Source organism: Danio rerio, chromosome 3 (assembly GCF_049306965.1).
Source record: "Danio rerio strain Tuebingen ecotype United States chromosome 3, GRCz12tu, whole genome shotgun sequence".
NCBI lineage: Eukaryota > Metazoa > Chordata > Actinopteri > Cypriniformes > Danionidae > Danio > Danio rerio.
In genome coordinates this window covers 20,199,942-20,220,000 of record NC_133178.1, presented here as the reverse complement: position 1 = coordinate 20,220,000, position 20,059 = coordinate 20,199,942, and the positions used below count along the sequence as shown (strand labels likewise).

Sequence of the window (20,059 nt, the reverse complement as noted above, 5' to 3'; positions counted from 1 at the left end):
CAATCTTGGCCTGGTAAGCGAACTGAAGAGAATCTTGCGCTGACCTCACTAGGGGGCGGAGAGTGCCCAAGACCAGCCTCTCAAAGACCTTCATACTGTGTGAAGTAAGTGCTACTGGCCTGTAGTCTGATGGAACACTAGGTCGCGCCTTCTTGGGTACCGGAACCAGACATGATGTTTTCCACATCACAGGAACTTTCTTAATACTGAGGCTCAAATTAAAGATCCTCAGCAGTACTCCACTTAACTGAGAAGCACACAGCTTAAGTACTTGTGTGGTTAATCCGTCTGGACCCGGTGCCTTAGCAGGATGGAGTCTGCATAATTCTCTCCTCACTTGGTCCTCAGTGATGATCATAGGTGGTTTATAAGAGTCTGAGACACCAATGAAAGGAGGAGAGGCGATGGAGGCTTCAGTTGGTACGATGGTGAAAGAGGAGGAAGGAGAGGGCATGAAGTAGGGCAAAATGCTGCAATTTGACGTGACACTATTGGGGGGAGCAGATGCACTAGGTGCAGTAAGGGCTGTGTCAGAGCTGGAGAGAGGCCTACTGTCAAACCTATTGAAAAACATATTAAACTGATTGGCCCTATCCACATCACCATCAGTTCTAGGGCTGCTGGTCTTGAAGCCAGTAATGTTCTTCATGCCTCTCCACACATACCTACTGTTATTCTGTTTCAGCTCTTGTTCCAGCTTTTTCTTATATCTCTCCTTACCCTCCTTTAACCTCACCGACAAGCGCCTCTGTACTTCCTTAGCTGCTTCCTTATCACCTGACCTGAATGCCACCTTCTTTTCATTCAGAAGGGCTTTGATATCTTTAGTGACCCATGGCTTGTTGTTAGGAAAGCAGCGTATGGATTTCAATGGTACAGTACTATCCACACAGAAGTTGATATACTCAGTGACACAGTCTGTGAGGTTATCAATGTCCATACCATGTGGCACGCACAGAGCATCCCAGTCCGTAGTCTCCATGCAGTCTTGCAGGGCTGCACTGGCCTCTTTTGACCATTCCCTCACTGTCCTAACAGTAGCTGGCTGCCGCTTTACCAGTGGTAGGTAGGTGGACTGAAGGTACACAAGATTGTGATCCGATCTACCTAGAGGTGGAATGGCTATACAGCTGTATGCCTCTTCCACATTAGCATACAGTAAGTCCAGAGTCTTATTTTCTCTGGTGGGGCATTCTACATACTGTGAAAAGGTGGACAGTGTCCTGTTTAGTGAGACATGATTAAAATCGCCTGATATTAAGACGAACGCGTCCTGGTGCATTGTCTGGAGTCTAGCAGTAGCGGAGTGAATGACGTCACATGCCGTCGTCGCATTGGCCGATGGAGGAATGTAAACAACAATGGCGATCACATGTGAAAACTCTCTGGGTAGATAGTATGGACGTAGCCCCACTGCTAACAGTTCAATGTCCGGGCTACAGATACGTTCCTTGATCACAATGTGATTCGGGTGGCACCATCTTTCATTAACAAAAACAGCAAGTCCACCCCCCTTGCTCTTTCCACTCTCACGCCGAGTTCTATCCGCCCGGACACTCGAAAAGCCAGCCACGTCCACGACTGAGTCAGAAATACACTCATGCAGCCATGTCTCAGTAAAACACATCAAACTACACTCACGAAATTCTCTGTTGCATCTGACCCGTGCCGTAAGCTCGTCCATCTTATTTTCCAGTGACCTCACGTTGCCCATAACAACAGACGGCAGGTTAGGTTTATACCGTCTTCTCGGCTGCTCATCAGACAATTTCCCATTCCTCGTTCTTTTCCCTCGCACCTTCGCTCCTCCACGGCAGCCTCTCTTAGTCTTCCCCCTCCGTAACTCCGCGGGGATACCCGAGAGCACCGCACTGTGCTTCGAAGCATCCTGCCTCAACGAGATCAGCTGGTCCGGGGTATAAACAAAAACCGGACCGCAACCGCTAGCTGTGTTAGCATTAGCAGCGTGCGGCAAGCTCAAACAAAGAGCAGTAACCAGAAAAAACACAGAGATGGCTCTCTCTACCCTCATGTTTAAGGAGGGCACCGCTTACTAACACTAATAAACTAAAACAAAAGAAAATAAAAATAAAGACAACAAATTAAACCTCTAAAACACTAAGACAAGACAGAGCAGTCAAAACATGCTGCAGCAAGCTCGCGCCTGCGCATCAAATACGATGGACATATATACTACTACGATAAACAACAATACTACTACTACTAATAATAATAATAATAATAATATCAATAATAATAATAACAACAACAACAACAACAACAACAACATCAGTAATCATAATTATTATCAGTAGTAATAGTAGTAGTAGTATGATGATTACTATAGCTTACGATTATGATTTTGTTCATGATGTTGATTACAAATTATGATGACTATGACTCATTATTATTATCATCATCATCATCATCATCATTATGAATATTATAAGTATTATTGCTGTTTATTATTATTATTATTATTATTATTATTATTAGGCTGGCTTGTGTAGCAAGCCAGACTACTGTTATCCTATTAAACTTAATATTATTAGGCTGGCTTGTGTAGCAAGCCAGACTACTGTTATCCTATTAAACTTATTATTATTAGGCTGGCTTGTGTAGCAAGCCAGACTACTGTTATCCTATTAAACTTATTAGGCTGGCTTGTGTAGCAAGCCAGACTACTGAAATCCTATTTAAACTTATTATTATATTTTCTTCTTCTGAGACTAAAAATCAAAACTCATCTCCTCCTAGAGCTTTCAAGCTATGACCATCAAACTCGGGTCAGACTTCCGAACTATTCTGACTCGGGTTGCTATGTCTCCTCAGACTGATCCGACTTTCGGTTTTCCGAAAAACGTCCCGGGACCGTCGGAAAAATCCCATAGACGTAACATTGGATCAAACTTTGTGACCTCATAACTCCGCATCAGAATGTCACACAGACTTCTAACTGGGCTCATTTAACTCAGACTATCAAACTGCCAATGACTGATCACCTTTAAACTTTCTGGCCACGCCCTAGCAACCACTTTTGGACCCTAGAAACCGTCCCATAGACTTCCATTCAAAAGACTCTCATTGACTTAACATGGGATTAAACTTTGTGAGCTCATAACTCTGCATCAAACTGTCCTACAGACTAATGGCTGAGCTCATTTAACTCAGTCTAGCCAGCAGCCAATCACTGATGGCCTTTTAACTTTCTAGCCACGCCCTAACAACCAGATACTGCAGCCTAGCAACTGTCCCATAGACTGCCATTAAAGAGGTTCAGACTGATATTGTCATGAGGCATTATGATAGAGACATGGGGGTTGTTTTTAACTGTTCATACTGGCAAGAAGCTTTGATACATCATCAGTCTAAGCTGTCAATCAACTCCATAGCAACAAATCAGACTAACCTAGCAACGATATAACACTAGCTATATCTCAGCATCAAAACATCGTAGAGAAGCGGGGGTTGGCTTGTTTGACTCATGCTCGCACTCCATCTATCTATCTATCTATCTATCTATCTATCTATCTATCTATCTATCTATCTATCTATCTATCTATCTATCTATCTATCTATCTATCTATCTACCTCTATCTATCTATCTATCTACCTGTATCTATCTATCTATCTATCTATCTATCTATCTATCTATCTATCTATCTATCTATCTATCTATCTATCTATCTATCTATCTATCTATCTATCTATCTATCTATCTATCTATCTACCTCTATCTATCTATCTATCTATCTACCTCTATCTATCTATCTATCTATCTATCTATCTATCTATCTATCTATCTATCTATCTATCTATCTATCTACCTCTATCTATCTATCTATCTATCTATCTATCTATCTATCTATCTATCTATCTATCTATCTATCTATCTATCTATCTATCTATCTATCTACCTGTATCTATCTATCTATCTATCTATCTATCTATCTATCTATCTATCTATCTATCTATCTATCTATCTATCTATCTATCTATCTATCTATCTATCTATCTATCATGCTAACAATATGCTAATTCATGCTAGAAACATGCTAGTTACATGCTAATTCATGCTAGAATCATTCTAGTCACATGCTAATTTATACTAGAATCATGCTAACAATATGCTAATTCATGCTAGTATCATGCTAGTAACATGCTAATTGATGTTAGAATCATGCTAAAAACATGCTAATTCATGCTAGAATCATGCTAACAACATACTAATTCATGCTAGAATCATGCTAGTCAAATGCTAATTCATGCTAGAATCATGCTAATAACATGCTAATTCATGCTAGAAGCATGCTAGTAACATGCTAATTCATGTTAGAATCATGCTAACAACATGCTAATTCATGCTAGAATCATGCTAGTAGCATGCTAAATCATGCTAGAAGCATGCTAACAACATGTTAATTCATGCTAGAATCATGCTAGTAACATGCTAATTCATGCTAGAATCATAATAACAACATGTTATATCGTGCTAGAATTATGCTAACAACATGCTAATTCCTGCTAGAATTGTGCTAATTCATGCTAAAATCATGCTAGTAACATGCTAATTCATGTTAAAATCATGCTAGGTACATGCTAATTCATGCTAGAATCATGCTAGGTACATGCTAATTCATGCTAGAATCGTGCTAGTAACATGCTAATTCATGCTAGAATCGTGCTAACAACATGCTAATTCATGCTAGAATCATGCTAACAACATGCTAATTCATGCTAGAATCATGCTAGTAACATGCTAATTCATGCTAAAATCATGCTAACAACATGCTAATTCCTGCTAAAATCATGCTAGTAACATGCTAATTCATGCTAGAATCATGCTAATAACATGCTATTTCACGTTAAAATCATGCTAATAACATGCTAATCTATCTATCTATCTATCTATCTATCTATCTATCTATCTATCTATCTATCTATCTATCTATCTATCTATCTATCTTTTCATACTTTTTAAAACTGTTTAAACTAAATAAACTATTACCGTCAGGCTTTCACAAGCCAGCCTCAAAGTTTGTTCTCAAACTTTAAGAATCTAGTTATTATTATTCTATATTATTATTCTTCTTCTGAGACTAAAAATTAAACTCTATCTCGTCCTAGGCCTTTCAAGCTATGACCATCAAACTTGGGTCAGACCTCCGAACTATTCTGACTCGAGTTGCTATATCTTTTCCGACTGATCCGACTTTCGGTTTTCCGAAAAACGTCCCGGGACCGTCGGAAAAATCCCATAGACGTAACATTGGATCAAACTTTGCGACCTCATAACTCCGCGTCAGAATGTCACACAGACTTCTAACTAGGCTCATTTAACTCAGACCATCAATCTGCCAATGACTGATCACCTTTAAACTTTCTGGCCACGCCCTAGCAACCACTTTTGGACCCTAGAAACCGTCCCATAGACTTCCATTGCAAAAGACTCTCATTGACTTTACATTGGATCAAACTTTGTGAGCTCATAACTCTGCATCAAACTGTCCTACAGACTAATGGCTGAGCTCATTTAACTCAGTCTAGCCAGCAGCCAATCACCGATGGCCTTTTAACTTTCTAGCCACACCCTAACAACCAGATACTGCACCCTAGCAACTGTCCCATAGACTGCCATTAAAGAGGTTCAGACTGATATTGTCATGCTGCAGTGTGATAGAGACATGGGGGTTGTTTTTAACTGTTCATACTGGCAAGAAGCTTTGATACATCATCAGTCTAAGCTGTCAATCAACTCCATAGCAACAAAACAGACTAACCTAGCAACGATATGACACCAGCTATATCTCAGCATCAGAACATCGTAGAGAGGCGGGGGTTGGCTTGTTTGACTCATGCTCATACACCATCTATCTATCTATCTATCTATCTATCTATCTATCTATCTATCTATCTATCTATCTATCTACATCTTTCTATCTATCTATCTATCTATCTATCTATCTATCTATCTACATCTATCTATCTATCTATCTATCTATCTATCTATCTATCTATCTGTCTGTCTGTCTGTCTGTATCTATCTATCTATCTATCTATCTATCTATCTATCTATCTATCTATCTATCTATCTATCTATCTATCTATCTATCTATCTATCTACCTCTTTCTATCTATCTATCTATCTATCTATCTATCTATCTATCTATCTATCTATCTATCTATCTATCTATCTATCTATCTATCATGCTAACAATATGCTAATTCATGCTAGAAACATGCTAGTTACATGCTAATTTATACTAGAATCATGCTAGTAACATGCTAATTCATGCTAGAATCATGCTAACAACATGCTAATTCATGCTAGAATCATGCTAGTAACATGCTAATTCATGCTAGAATCATGCTAACAACACGCTAATTCATGCTAGAATCATGCTAGTAACATGCTAATTCATGCTATAATCATGCTAACAACATGCTAATTCATGCTAGAATCATGCTAGTAACATGCTAATTCATGCTAGCATCGTGCTAACAACATGCTAATTCATGCTAGAATCATGCTAGTAACATGCTAATTCATGCTAGAATCATGCTAACAACATGCTAATTCATGCTAGAATCATGCTAGTAACATGCTAATTCATGCTATAATCATGCTAACAACATGCTAATTCATGCTAGAATCATGCTAGTAACATGCTAATTCATGCTAGAATCATGCTAACAACATGCTAATTCATGCTAGAATCATGCTAACAACATGCTAATTCATGCTAGAATCATGCTAGTGAAATGCTAATTCATGCTAGAATCATGCTAACAACATGCTAATTCATGCTAGAATCATGCTAGTAACATGCTAATTCATGTTAGAATCATTCTAACAACATGCTAATTCATGCTAGAATCATGCTAACAACATGCTAATTCATGCTAGAATCATGCTAGTAACATGCTAATTCATGCTAGAATCATGCTAACAACATGCTAATTCATGCTAGAATCATGCTAACAACATGCTAATTCATGCTAGAATCATGCTAGTGAAATGCTAATTCATGCTAGAATCATGCTAACAACATGCTAATTCATGCTAGAATCATGCTAGTAACATGCTAATTCATGCTAGAAGCATGCTAACAACATGCTAATTTATGCTAGAATCATGCTAGTTGCATTTTAATTCATGCTAGAATCTTGCTAGTAACATGCTAAATCATGCTAGAATCATGCTAACAACATGCTAATTCATGCTAGAATCATGCTAACAACATGCTAATTCATGCTAGAATTGTGCTAATTCATGCTAAAATCATGCTAGTAACATGCTAATTCATGCTAGAATCATGCTAGTAACATGCTAATTCATGCTAGAATCGTGCTAACAACATGCTAATTCATGTTAAAATCATGCTAACAACATGCTAATTATTGCTAAAATCATGCTAGTAACATGCTAATTAATGCTGAAATCATGCTAACAACATGCTAATTCATGCTAAAATCATGCTAGTAACATGCTAATTCATGCTAGAATCATGCTAACAACATGCTATTTCACGTTAAAATCATGCTAATAACATGCTAATCTATCTATCTATCTATCTATCTATCTATCTATCTATCTATCTATCTATCTATCTATCTATCTATCTATCTATCTATCTATCTATCTATCTATCTATCTTTTCATACTTTTTAAAACTGTTTAAACTAAATAAACTATTACCGTCAGGCTTTCACAAGCCAGCCTCAAAGTTTGTTCTCAAACTTTAAGAATCTAGTTATTAGGCTGGCTTGTGTAGCAAGCCAGACTACTGTTATCCTATTAAACTTATTATTATTATTAGGCTGGCTTGTGTAGCAAGCCAGACTACTGTTATCCTATTAAACTTAATATTATTATTATATTTTCTTCTTCTGAGACTAAAAATTAAACTCTATCTCGTCCTAGACCTTTGAAGCTATGACCATCAAACTCGGGTCAGACCTCCGAACTATTCTGACTCGAGTTGCTATATCCTTTCCGACTGATCCGACTTTCGGTTTTCCGAAAAACGTCCCGGGACCGTCGGAAAAATCCCATAGACGTAACATTGGATCAAACTTTGTGACCTCATAACTCCGCATCAGAATGTCACACAGACTTCTAACTGGGCTCATTTAACTCAGACTATCAAACTGCCAATGACTGATCACCTTTAAACTTTCTGGCCACGCCCTAGCAACCACTTTTGGACCCTAGAAACCGTCCCATAGACTTCCATTGCAAAAGACTCTCATTGACTTTACATGGGATCAAACTTTGTGAGCTCATAACTCTGCATCAGACTGTCCTACAGACTAATGGCTGAGCTCATTTAACTCAGTCTAGCCAGCAGCCAATCACTGATGGCCTTTTAACTTTCTAGCCACACCCTAACAACCAGATACTGCACCCTAGCAACTGTCCCATAGACTGCCATTAAAGAGGTTCAGACTGATATTGTCATGCTGCATTATGATAGAGACATGGGGGTTGTTTTTAACTGTTCATACTGGCAAGAAGCTTTGATACATCATCAGTCTAAGCTGTCAATCAACTCCATAGCAACAAAACAGACTAACCTAGCAACGATATAACACTAGCTATATCTCAGCATCAAAACATCGTAGAGAAGCGGGGGTTGGCTTGTTTGACTCATGCTTACACCATCTATCTATCTATCTATCTATCTATCTATCTATCTATCTATCTATCTATCTATCTATCTATCTATCTATCTATCTACCTCTATCTATCTATCTATCTATCTATCTATCTATCTATCTATCTATCTCTATCTATCTATCCATCCATCTATCCATCATGCTAACAATTTGCTAATTCATGCTAGAAACATGCTAGTTACATGCTAATTCACACTAGAATCATGCTAGTCACATGCTAATTTATACTAGAATCATGCTAACAACATGCTAATTCATGCTAGAATCATGCTAGTCACATGCTAATTCATGCTAGAATCATGCTAACAACATGCTAATTCATGCTAGAATCATGCTAGTAACATGCTAATTCATGCTAGAATCATGCTAGTAACATGCCAATTCATGCTAAAATCATGCTAACAACATGCTAATTCATGCTAGAATCATGCTAGTAACATGCTAATTCATGCTAGAATCATGCTAGTAACATGCTAATTTATGCTAGAATCATGCTAGTAACATGCTAATTCATGATAGAATCATGCTAACAACATGCTAATTTATGCTAGAATCATGCTAGTAACATGCTAATTCATGCTAGAATCATGCTAGTAACATGCTAATTCATGCTAGAATCGTGCTAGTAACATGCTAATTCATGCTAGAATCGTGCTAGTAACATGCTAATTCATGCTAGAATCCTGCTAACAACATGCTAATTCATGCTAGAATCATGCTAACAACATGCTAATTCATGCTAGAATCGTGCTATTAACATGCTAATTCATGCTAGAATCGTGCTAGTAACATGCTAATTCATGCTAGAATCGTGCTAACAACATGCTAATTCATGCTAGAAACATGCTAGTAACATGCTAATTCATGCTAGAATCATGCTAACAACATGCTAATTTATGCTAGAATCATGCTAGTAACATGCTAAATCATGCTAGAATCTTGCTAGTAACATGCTAAATCATGCTAGAATCTTGCTAGTAACATGCTAATTCATGCTAGAATCATGCTAGTAACATGCTAATTCATGCTAGAATCGTGCTAACAACATGCTAATTCATGCTAGAATCGTGCTAACAACCTGCTAATTCATGCTAGAATCATGCTAGTCACATGCTAATTCATGCTAGAATCATGCTAGTAACATGCTAATTCATGCTAGAATCGTGCTAGTAACATGCTAATTCATGCTAGAATCGTGCTAGTAACATGCTAATTCATGCTAGAATCCTGCTAACAACATGCTAATTTCTGCTAGAATCATGCTAACAACATGCTAATTCATGCTAGAATCGTGCTATTAACATGCTAATTCATGCTAGAATCGTGCTAGTAACATGCTAATTCATGCTAGAATCGTGCTAACAACATGCTAATTCATGCTAGAAACATGCTAGTAACATGCTAATTCATGCTAGAATCATGCTAACAACATGCTAATTTATGCTAGAATCATGCTAGTAACATGCTAAATCATGCTAGAATCTTGCTAGTAACATGCTAAATCATGCTAGAATCTTGCTAGTAACATGCTAATTCATGCTAGAATCATGCTAGTAACATGCTAATTCATGCTAGAATCGTGCTAACAACATGCTAATTCATGCTAGAATCGTGCTAACAACCTGCTAATTCATGCTAGAATCATGCTAGTCACATGCTAATTCATGCTAGAATCGTGCTAACAACATGTTAATTCATGCTAGAATCGTGCTAGTAACATGCTAATTCATGCTAGAATCGTGCTAGTAACATGCTAATTCATGCTAGAATCGTGCTAACAACATGCTAATTCATGCTAGAAACATGCTAATTCATGCTAGAATCATGCTAACAACATGCTAATTCATGCTAGAATCATGCTAATTCATGCTAGAATCGTGCTAACAACATGCTAAATCATGCTAGAATCATGCTAACAACATGCTAACTCATGCTATAATCATGCTAGTAACATGCTAATTCATGCTAAAATCATGCTAACAACATGCTAATTAATGCTAAAATCATGGTAGTAACATGTTAATTCATGCTAGAATCATGCTAATAACATGCTATTTCACACTAGAATCATGCTAATAACATGCTAATCTATCTATCTATCTATCTATCTATCTATCTATCTATCTATCTATCTATCTATCTATCTATCTATCTATCTATCTATCTATCTTTTCTTACTTTTTAAAACTGTTTAAACTAAATAAACTATTACCGTCAGGCTTTCACAAGCCAGCCTCAAAGTTTGTTCTCAAACTTTAAGAATCTAGTTATTCTATATTATTCTTCTTCTGAGACTAAAAATTAAACTCTATCTCGTCCTAGGCCATTCAAGCTATGACCATCAAACTTGGGTCAGACCTCCGAACTATTCTGACTCGAGTTGCTATATCCTTTCCGACTGATCCGACTTTCAGTTTCCCGAAAAACGTCCCGGGACCGTCGGAAAAATCCCATAGACGTAACATTGGATCAAACTTTGTGACCTCATAACTCCGCATCAGAATGTCACACAGACTTCTAACTGGGCTCATTTAACTCAGACTATCAAACTGCCAATGACTGATCACCTTTAAACTTTCTGGCCACGCCCTAGCAACCACTTTTGGACCCTAGAAACCGTCCCATAGACTTCCATTGCAAAAGACTCTCATTGACTTTACATGGGATCAAACTTTGTGAGCTCATAACTCTGCATCAGACTGTCCTACAGACTAATGGCTAGGCTCATTTAACTCAGTCTAGCCAGCAGCCAATCACTGATGGCCTTTTAACTTTCTAGCCACACCCTAACAACCAGATACTGCACCCTAGCAACTGTCCCATAGACTGCAATTAAAGAGGTTCAGACTGATATTGTCATGCTGCAGTGTGATAGAGACATGGGGGTTGTTTTTAACTGTTCATACTGGCAAGAAGCTTTTATACATCATCAGTCTAAGCTGTCAATCAACTCCATAGCAACAAAACAGACTAACCTAGCAACGATAAAACAGCAGCTATATCTCAGCATCAGAACATCGTAGAGAGGCGGGGGTTGGCTTGTTTGACTCATGCTCTTACACCATCTATCTATCTATCTATCTATCTATCTATCTATCTATCTATCTATCTATCTATCTATCTATCTATCTATCTATCTATCTATCTATCTATCTATCTATCTATCTTTATCTACCTCTACCTATCTATCTATCTATCTGTCTGTCTGTCTGTCTGTCTGTCTATCTATCTATCTGTCTCTATCTATCTATCTATCTATCTATCTATCTATCTATCTATCTATCTATCTATCTATCTATCTATCTATCTATCATGCTAACAACATGCTAATTCATGCTAGAATCATGCTAGTTACATGCTAATTCATGCTAGAATCATGCTAGTCACATGCTAATTCATGCTAGAATCATGCTAGTCACATGCTAATTCATGCTAGAATCATGCTAACAACATGCTAATTCATGCTAGAATCATGCTAATTTATGATAAAATCATGCTAGTAACATGCTAATCCATGCTAGAATCATGCTAACAACATGCTAATTCATGCTAGAATCATGCTAACAACATGCTAATTCATGCTAGAATCATGCTAGTTACATGCTAATTCATGCTAGAATCATGCTAGTAACATGCTAATTCATGCTAGAATCATGCTAACAACATGCTAATTCATGCTAGAATCATGTTAACAACATGCTAATTCATGCTAGAATCATGCTAGTAACATGCTAATTTATGCTAGATTCATGCTAGTAACATGCTAATTCATGCTAGCATCGTGCTGACAACATGCTAATTCATGCTAGAATCATGCTAGTAACATGCTAATTCATGCTAGAATTATGCTAACAACATGCTAATTCATGCTAGAATCATGCTAGTAACATGCTAATTCATACTAGAATCATGCTAGTAACATGCTAATTCATGCTAGAATTATGCTAACAACATGCTAGTTCATGCTAAAATCATGCTAGTAACATGCTAATTGATGTTAAAATCATGCTAGGTACATGCTAATTCATGCTAGAATCATGCTAGTAGCATGCTAATTCATGCTAGAATCATGCTAACAACATGCTAATTAATGCTAGAATCATGCTAGTAACATGCTAATTCATGCTAGAATCATGCTAGTAACATGCTAATTCATGCTAGAATCATGCTAACAACATGCTAATTCATGCTAGTCACATGCTAATTCATGCTAGAATCATGCTAGTCACATGCTAATTCATGCTAGAATTATGCTAACAACATGGTAATTCATGCTATAATCATGCTAGTGACATGTTAATTCATTCTAGAATCATGCTAACAACATGCTAATTCATGCTATAATCGTGCTAACAACATGCTAATTCATGCTAGAATTGTGCTAGAAACATGTTAATTCATGCTAGAATCATGCTAACAACATGCTAATTCATGCTAAAATCATGCTAACAACATGCTAATTCATGCTAAAATCATGCTTACAACATGCTAATTCATGCTAGAACCATGCTAGTAACATGCTAATTCATGCTAGAGTCATGTTAGCAACATGCTAATTCTTGCTAGAATCATGCTAATAACATGCTAATCTATCTATCTATCTATCTATCTATCTATCTATCTATCTATCTATCTATCTATCTATCTATCTATCTATCTATCTATCTATCTATCTATCTATCTATCTATCTATCATTTCATACTTTTTAAAACTGTTTAAACTAAATAAACTATTACCATCAGGCTTTCACAAGCCAGCCTCAAAGTTTGTTCTCAAACTTTAAGAATCTAGTTCTATATTATTATTCTTCTTCTGAGACTAAAAATTAAACTCTATCTCGTCCTAGGCCTTTCAAGCTATGACCATCAAACTTGGGTCAGACCTCCGAACTATTCTGACTCGAGTTGCTATATCTTTTCCGACTGATCCGACTTTCGGTTTTCCGAAAAACGTCCCGGGACCGTCGGAAAAATCCCATAGACGTAACATTGGATCAAACTTTGCGACCTCATAACTCCGCGTCAGAATGTCACACAGACTTCTAACTAGGCTCATTTAACTCAGACCATCAATCTGCCAATGACTGATCACCTTTAAACTTTCTGGCCACGCCCTAGCAACCACTTTTGGACCCTAGAAACCGTCCCATAGACTTCCATTGCAAAAGACTCTCATTGACTTTACATTGGATCAAACTTTGTGAGCTCATAACTCTGCATCAAACTGTCCTACAGACTAATGGCTGAGCTCATTTAACTCAGTCTAGCCAGCAGCCAATCACCGATGGCCTTTTAACTTTCTAGCCACACCCTAACAACCAGATACTGCACCCTAGCAACTGTCCCATAGACTGCCATTAAAGAGGTTCAGACTGATATTGTCATGCTGCAGTGTGATAGAGACATGGGGGTTGTTTTTAACTGTTCATACTGGCAAGAAGCTTTGATACATCATCAGTCTAAGCTGTCAATCAACTCCATAGCAACAAAACAGACTAACCTAGCAACGATATGACACCAGCTATATCTCAGCATCAGAACATCGTAGAGAGGCGGGGGTTGGCTTGTTTGACTCATGCTCATACACCATCTATCTATCTATCTATCTATCTATCTATCTATCTATCTATCTATCTATCTATCTATCTACATCTATCTATCTATCTATCTATCTATCTATCTATCTATCTATCTATCTATCTATCTATCTATCTATCTATCTGTCTGTCTGTCTGTCTGTCTGTCTGTATCCATCTATCTATCTATCTATCTATCTATCTATCTATCTATCTATCTATCTATCTATCTATCTATCTATCTATCTATCTATCTATCTATCTATCTATCTATCTATCTACCTCTTTCTATCTATCTATCTATCTATCTATCTATCTATCTATCTATCATGCTAACAATATGCTAATTCATGCTAGAAACATGCTAGTTACATGCTAATTTATACTAGAATCATGCTAGTAACATGCTAATTCATGCTAGAATCATGCTAACAACATGCTAATTCATGCTAGAATCATGCTAGTAACATGCTAATTCATGCTAGAATCATGCTAACAACATGCTAATTCATGCTAGAATCATGCTAGTAGCATGCTAATTCATGCTAGAATCATGCTAACAACATGCTAATTTATGCTAGAATCATGCTAGTAACATGCTAATTCATGCTAAAATCATGCTAGTAACATGCTAATTCATGCTAGAATCATGCTAGCAACATGCTAATTCATGCTAGAATCATGCTAGTAGCATGCTAATTCATGCTAGAATCATGCTAACAACATGCTAATTCATGCTAGAATCATGCTAGTAACATGCTAATTCATGCTAGAATCATGCTAACAACATGCTAATTCATGCTAGAATCATGCTAGTAACATGCTAATTCATGCTAGAATAATGCTAGTAACATGCTAATTTATGCTAGAATCATGCTAGTAACATGCTAATTCATGCTAAAATCATGCTAGTAACATGCTAATTCATGCTAGAATCATGCTAACAACATGCTAATTCATGCTAGAATCATGCTAGTAGCATGCTAATTCATGCTAGAATCATGCTAACAACATGCTAATTTATGCTAGAATCATGCTAGTAACATGCTAATTCATGCTAAAATCATGCTAGTAACATGCTAATTCATGCTAGAATCATGCTAGCAACATGCTATTTCATGCTAGAATCATGCTAGAATCATGCTAACAACATGCTAATTTATGCTTGAATCATGCTAGTAACATGCTAATTCATGCTAAAATCATGCTAGTAACATGCTAATTCATGCTAGAATAATGCTAGTAACATGCTAATTCATGCTAGAATCATGCTAGTAACATGCTAATTCATGCTAGAATCATGCTAACAACATGCTAATTTATGCTAGAATCATGCTAGTAACATGCTAATTCATGCTAAAATCATGCTAGTAACATGCTAATTCATGCTAGAATCATGCTAACAACATGCTAATTCATGCTAGAATCATGCTAGTAACATGCTAATTCATGCTAGAATCATGCTAACAACATGCTAATTCATGCTAGAATCATGCTAGTAACATGCTAATTCATGCTAGAATAATGCTAGTAACATGCTAATTTATGCTAGAATCATGCTAGTAACATGCTAATTCATGCTAAAATCATGCTAGTAACATGCTAATTCATGCTAGAATCATTCTAACAACTTGCTAATTCATGCTAGAATCATGCTAACAAGATGCTAATTCATGCTAGAATCATGCTAGTAGCATGCTAATTCATGCTAGAATCATGCTAACAACATGCTAATTCATGCTAGAATCATGCTAGTAACATGCTAATTAATGCTAGAATCGTGCTAACAACATGCTAATTCATGCTAGAATCATGCTAACAACATGCTAATTCATGCTAGAATCATGCTAATTCATGCTAAAATCATGCTAGTAACATGCTAATTTACGCTAAAATCATGCTAGTAACATGCTAATTCATGCTAAAATCATGTTAAAAACATGCTAATTCATGCTAGAATCATGCTAATAACATGCTAATCTATCTATCTATCTATCTATCTATCTATCTATCTATCTATCTATCTATCTATCTATCTATCTATCTATCTTTTCATAGTTTTAAAAACTGTTTAAACTAAATAAACTATTACCGTCAGGCTTTCACAAGCCAGCCTCAAAGTTTGTTCTCAAACTTTAAGAATCTAGTTAGGCTGGCTTGAGAAACAAGCCAGACTACTGAAATCCTATTTAAACTTATTATTTTTTTTATATATTATTCTTCTTCTTCTGAGACTAAAATTCAAAATCTATCTCCTCCTAGAGCTTTCGAGCTATGACCCCCAAACTCACACCAGACCTCCAAACTATTCTGACTCGGTATGCCATATCTTTTCCGACTGATCCGACTTTCGATTTTCCGAAAAACGTCCCGGGACCGTCGGAAAAATCCCATAGACTTAACATTGGACCAAACTTTGTGACCTTATAACTCTGCGTCAGACTGTCACACAGACTTCTAATAGGCTCATTTAACTCAGACTACCTAACTGCCAATAACTGATGAGGTTTTAACTTTCTGGCCACGCCCTAGCAACCACTTTTGGACCCTAGAAACTGTCCCATAGACTTCCATTCAAAGGACTCTCATTGACTTAACATGGGATCAAAATTTGTGAGCTCATAACTCTGCATCAGACTGTCATACAGACTAATGGCTGAGCTCATTTAACTCAGACTACCAAACTGCCAATCACTGATGAGCTTTTAACTTTCTAGCCACACCCTAACTACCAGATACTGCACCCTAGCAACAACTGTCCCATAGACTTTTATTGCAAAAGACTGTCATTGACTTAACAATAGATCTAACTTTGTGACCTCAAAACTATCTATCTATCTATCCTTTTTCAAACTGCTTTTATCTTCTATCTATCTATCTATCTATCTATCTATCTATCTATCTATCTATCTATCTATCTATCTATCTATCTATCTATCTATCTATCTATCTATCTATCTATCTATCTATCTATAAACTGTTTTTATCTATCTATCTATCTATCTATCTATCTATCTATCTATCTATCTATCTATCTATCTATCTATCTATCTATCTATCTATCTATCTATCTATCTATCTATAAACTGTTTTTATCTATCTATCTATCTATCTATCTATCTATCTATCTATCTATCTATCTATCTATCTATCTATCTATCTATCTATCTATCTATCTATCTATCTATCTATCTATAAACTGTTTTTATCTATCTATCTATCTATCTATCTATCTATCTATCTATCTATCTATCTATCTATCTATCTATCTATCTATCTATCTATCTATCTATCTATCTATCTATAAACTGTTTTTATCTATCTATCTATCTATCTATCTATCTATCTATCTATCTATCTATCTATCTATCTATCTATCTATCTATCTATCTATCTATCTATCTATCTATCTATCTTCGTTTCATACTTTTTAAAACTGTTTAAATTAAACAAACTATTTCCAACAGACTTTCTCAAGCCAGCCTAAAGTTTGTCTCGACGAACTTTAATAATCTTTTTTATTTATTCTTCTTCTGAGACTAAAATTCAAAATCTATCTGCTCCTTGAACTTTCAAACTATTACCACCAAACTCACACCAGACCTCCAAACTGGTCTGACTCTTTATGCTATATCTTTTCCGACTGATCCGACTTTCGGTTTTCCGAAAAACGTCCCGGGACTGTCGGAAAAATCCCATAGACTTAACATTGGATCAAACTTTGTGACCTCATAACTCTGCGTCAGACTGTTGCACAGACTTCTAACTGGGCTCATTTAACTCAGACTATCAAACTGCCAATGACTGATCACCTTTAAACTTTCTAGCCACGCCCTAGCAACCACTTTTGGACCCTAGTAACTGTCCCATAGACTTCCATTCAATAGACTCTCATTGACTTAACATGGGATCAAACTTTGTGAGCTCATAACTCTGCATCAGACTGTCCTACAGACTAATGGCTGAGCTTATTTAACTCCGACTACCAAACTACCAATAACTGATGAGCTTTTAACTTTCTAGCCACACCCCTAACTACCACATACTGCACCCTAGCAACTGTCCCATAGACTTCCATTCAAAAGACTCTCATTGACTTAACATGGGATCAAGCTTTGTAAGTTCATAACTCTCCGTCAGACTGTCCTACAGACTAATGGCTGAGCTCATTTAACTCAGTCTAGCCAGCAGCCAATAACTGATGGCCTTTTAACTTTCTAGCCACACCCCTAACTACCACATACTGCACCCTAGCAACTGTCCCATAGACTTCCATTCAAAAGACTCTCATTGACTTAACATGGGATCAAGCTTTGTAAGTTCATAACTCTCCGTCAGACTGTCCTACAGACTAATGGCTGAGCTCATTTAACTCAGTCTAGCCAGCAGCCAATAACTGATGGCTTTTTAACTTTCTAGCCACACCCCTAACTACCACATACTGCACCCTAGCAACTGTCCCATAGACTGTAATTAGCTGTGCAATAAAATACTAATAATTCTAACATGCTAATGACATGTCAATCATGCTAGCAACATGCTACTCATATGCTAATCATGCTAATGACATGCTAACTCATACTGGAAACATGCTAATGACATGCTAATTTGTACTAGAATCATGCTAAGAACATGCTAACTAATGCTAGAATCATGCTAGTAACATGCTAATTCATGCTAGAATCATGCTAGTAACATGCTAACTCATACTAGAATTATGCTAATAACATGCTAACTCACGCTAATTTTACTACAATCATGCTAATAACACTACTTCATGCTACAATCTGGCTAGTAACATGCTAATTAGTGCTAGAATCATGCTAATTCATGCTAATAACATGTTAATCCATGCTAGAATCATACTAATAACATGCTAATTCATGCTAGTAACATGCAAATCCATGCTAGAATCATGCCAGTAACATGCTAATTCATACTAGAATCATGCTAATGACATGCTAATTCATACTAGACTCATGCTAATAACATGCTAATTCATACTAAAATCATGCTAGTACCATGCTAATTCATACTGGAATCATGCTAGTAACATGCTAATTCATGTTAGAATCATGCTAATAACATGCTAATTCATACTGGAATCATGCTAGTAACATGCTAATTCATGCTAGATTCATGCTAATAACATGCTAATTCATACTAGAATCATGCTAGTTCATCCTAGAATCATGCTAGTAACATGCTAATTTATGCTAGAATCATGCTAGTAACATGCTAATTCATGCTAGAATCATGCTAATAACATGCTAACTCATACTAGAATCATGCTAATAACATGCTAATTCATACTAGAATCATGCTAATTCATACTAGAATCATGCTAGTATCATGCTAAATCATGCTAGATTCATGCTAGTAACATGCTAATTCATGCTAGAATCATGCTAATAACATGCTAATTCATGCTAGAATCATGCTAATAACATGCTAATTTATACTAGAATCATGGTAGTAACATGCTAATTCATACTAGAATCATGCTAGTGACATGCTAATTCATACAATAATCTTGCTAATAACATGCTAATTCATGCTAGAATCATGCTAATAACATGCTAATTCATGCTAGAATCATGCTAGTAACATGCTAATTCATGCTAGAAACATGCTAACAACATGCTAATTCACGCTGATTTTACTACAATCATGCTAATAACACACTAATTCATGCTAGAATTATGCTAGTAACATGCTAAATCGTGCTAGAATCATGCTAATTCATGCTAATCCATGCTAGAATCGTACTAATAAGATGCTAATTCATGCTAATAACATGCTAA

At 36.5% G+C, this 20,059-nt stretch overlaps 1 protein-coding gene across 1 annotated transcript in view; it reads right to left on the bottom strand.

The window, feature by feature from the left end:
• LOC141381179 (uncharacterized) overlaps positions 1-2,170 on the bottom strand; it is a 3,733-nt gene extending 1,563 nt beyond the window's left edge. The window contains exon 1 of the mRNA XM_073944293.1: positions 1-2,170. This exon is cut by the window's left edge and continues 1,563 nt beyond it. Within this exon, the coding sequence (XP_073800394.1) occupies positions 1-2,032 (2,032 nt within the window). The 5' untranslated portion in view covers positions 2,033-2,170.
• Between the last annotated feature and the right edge of the window lie 17,889 nt (positions 2,171-20,059).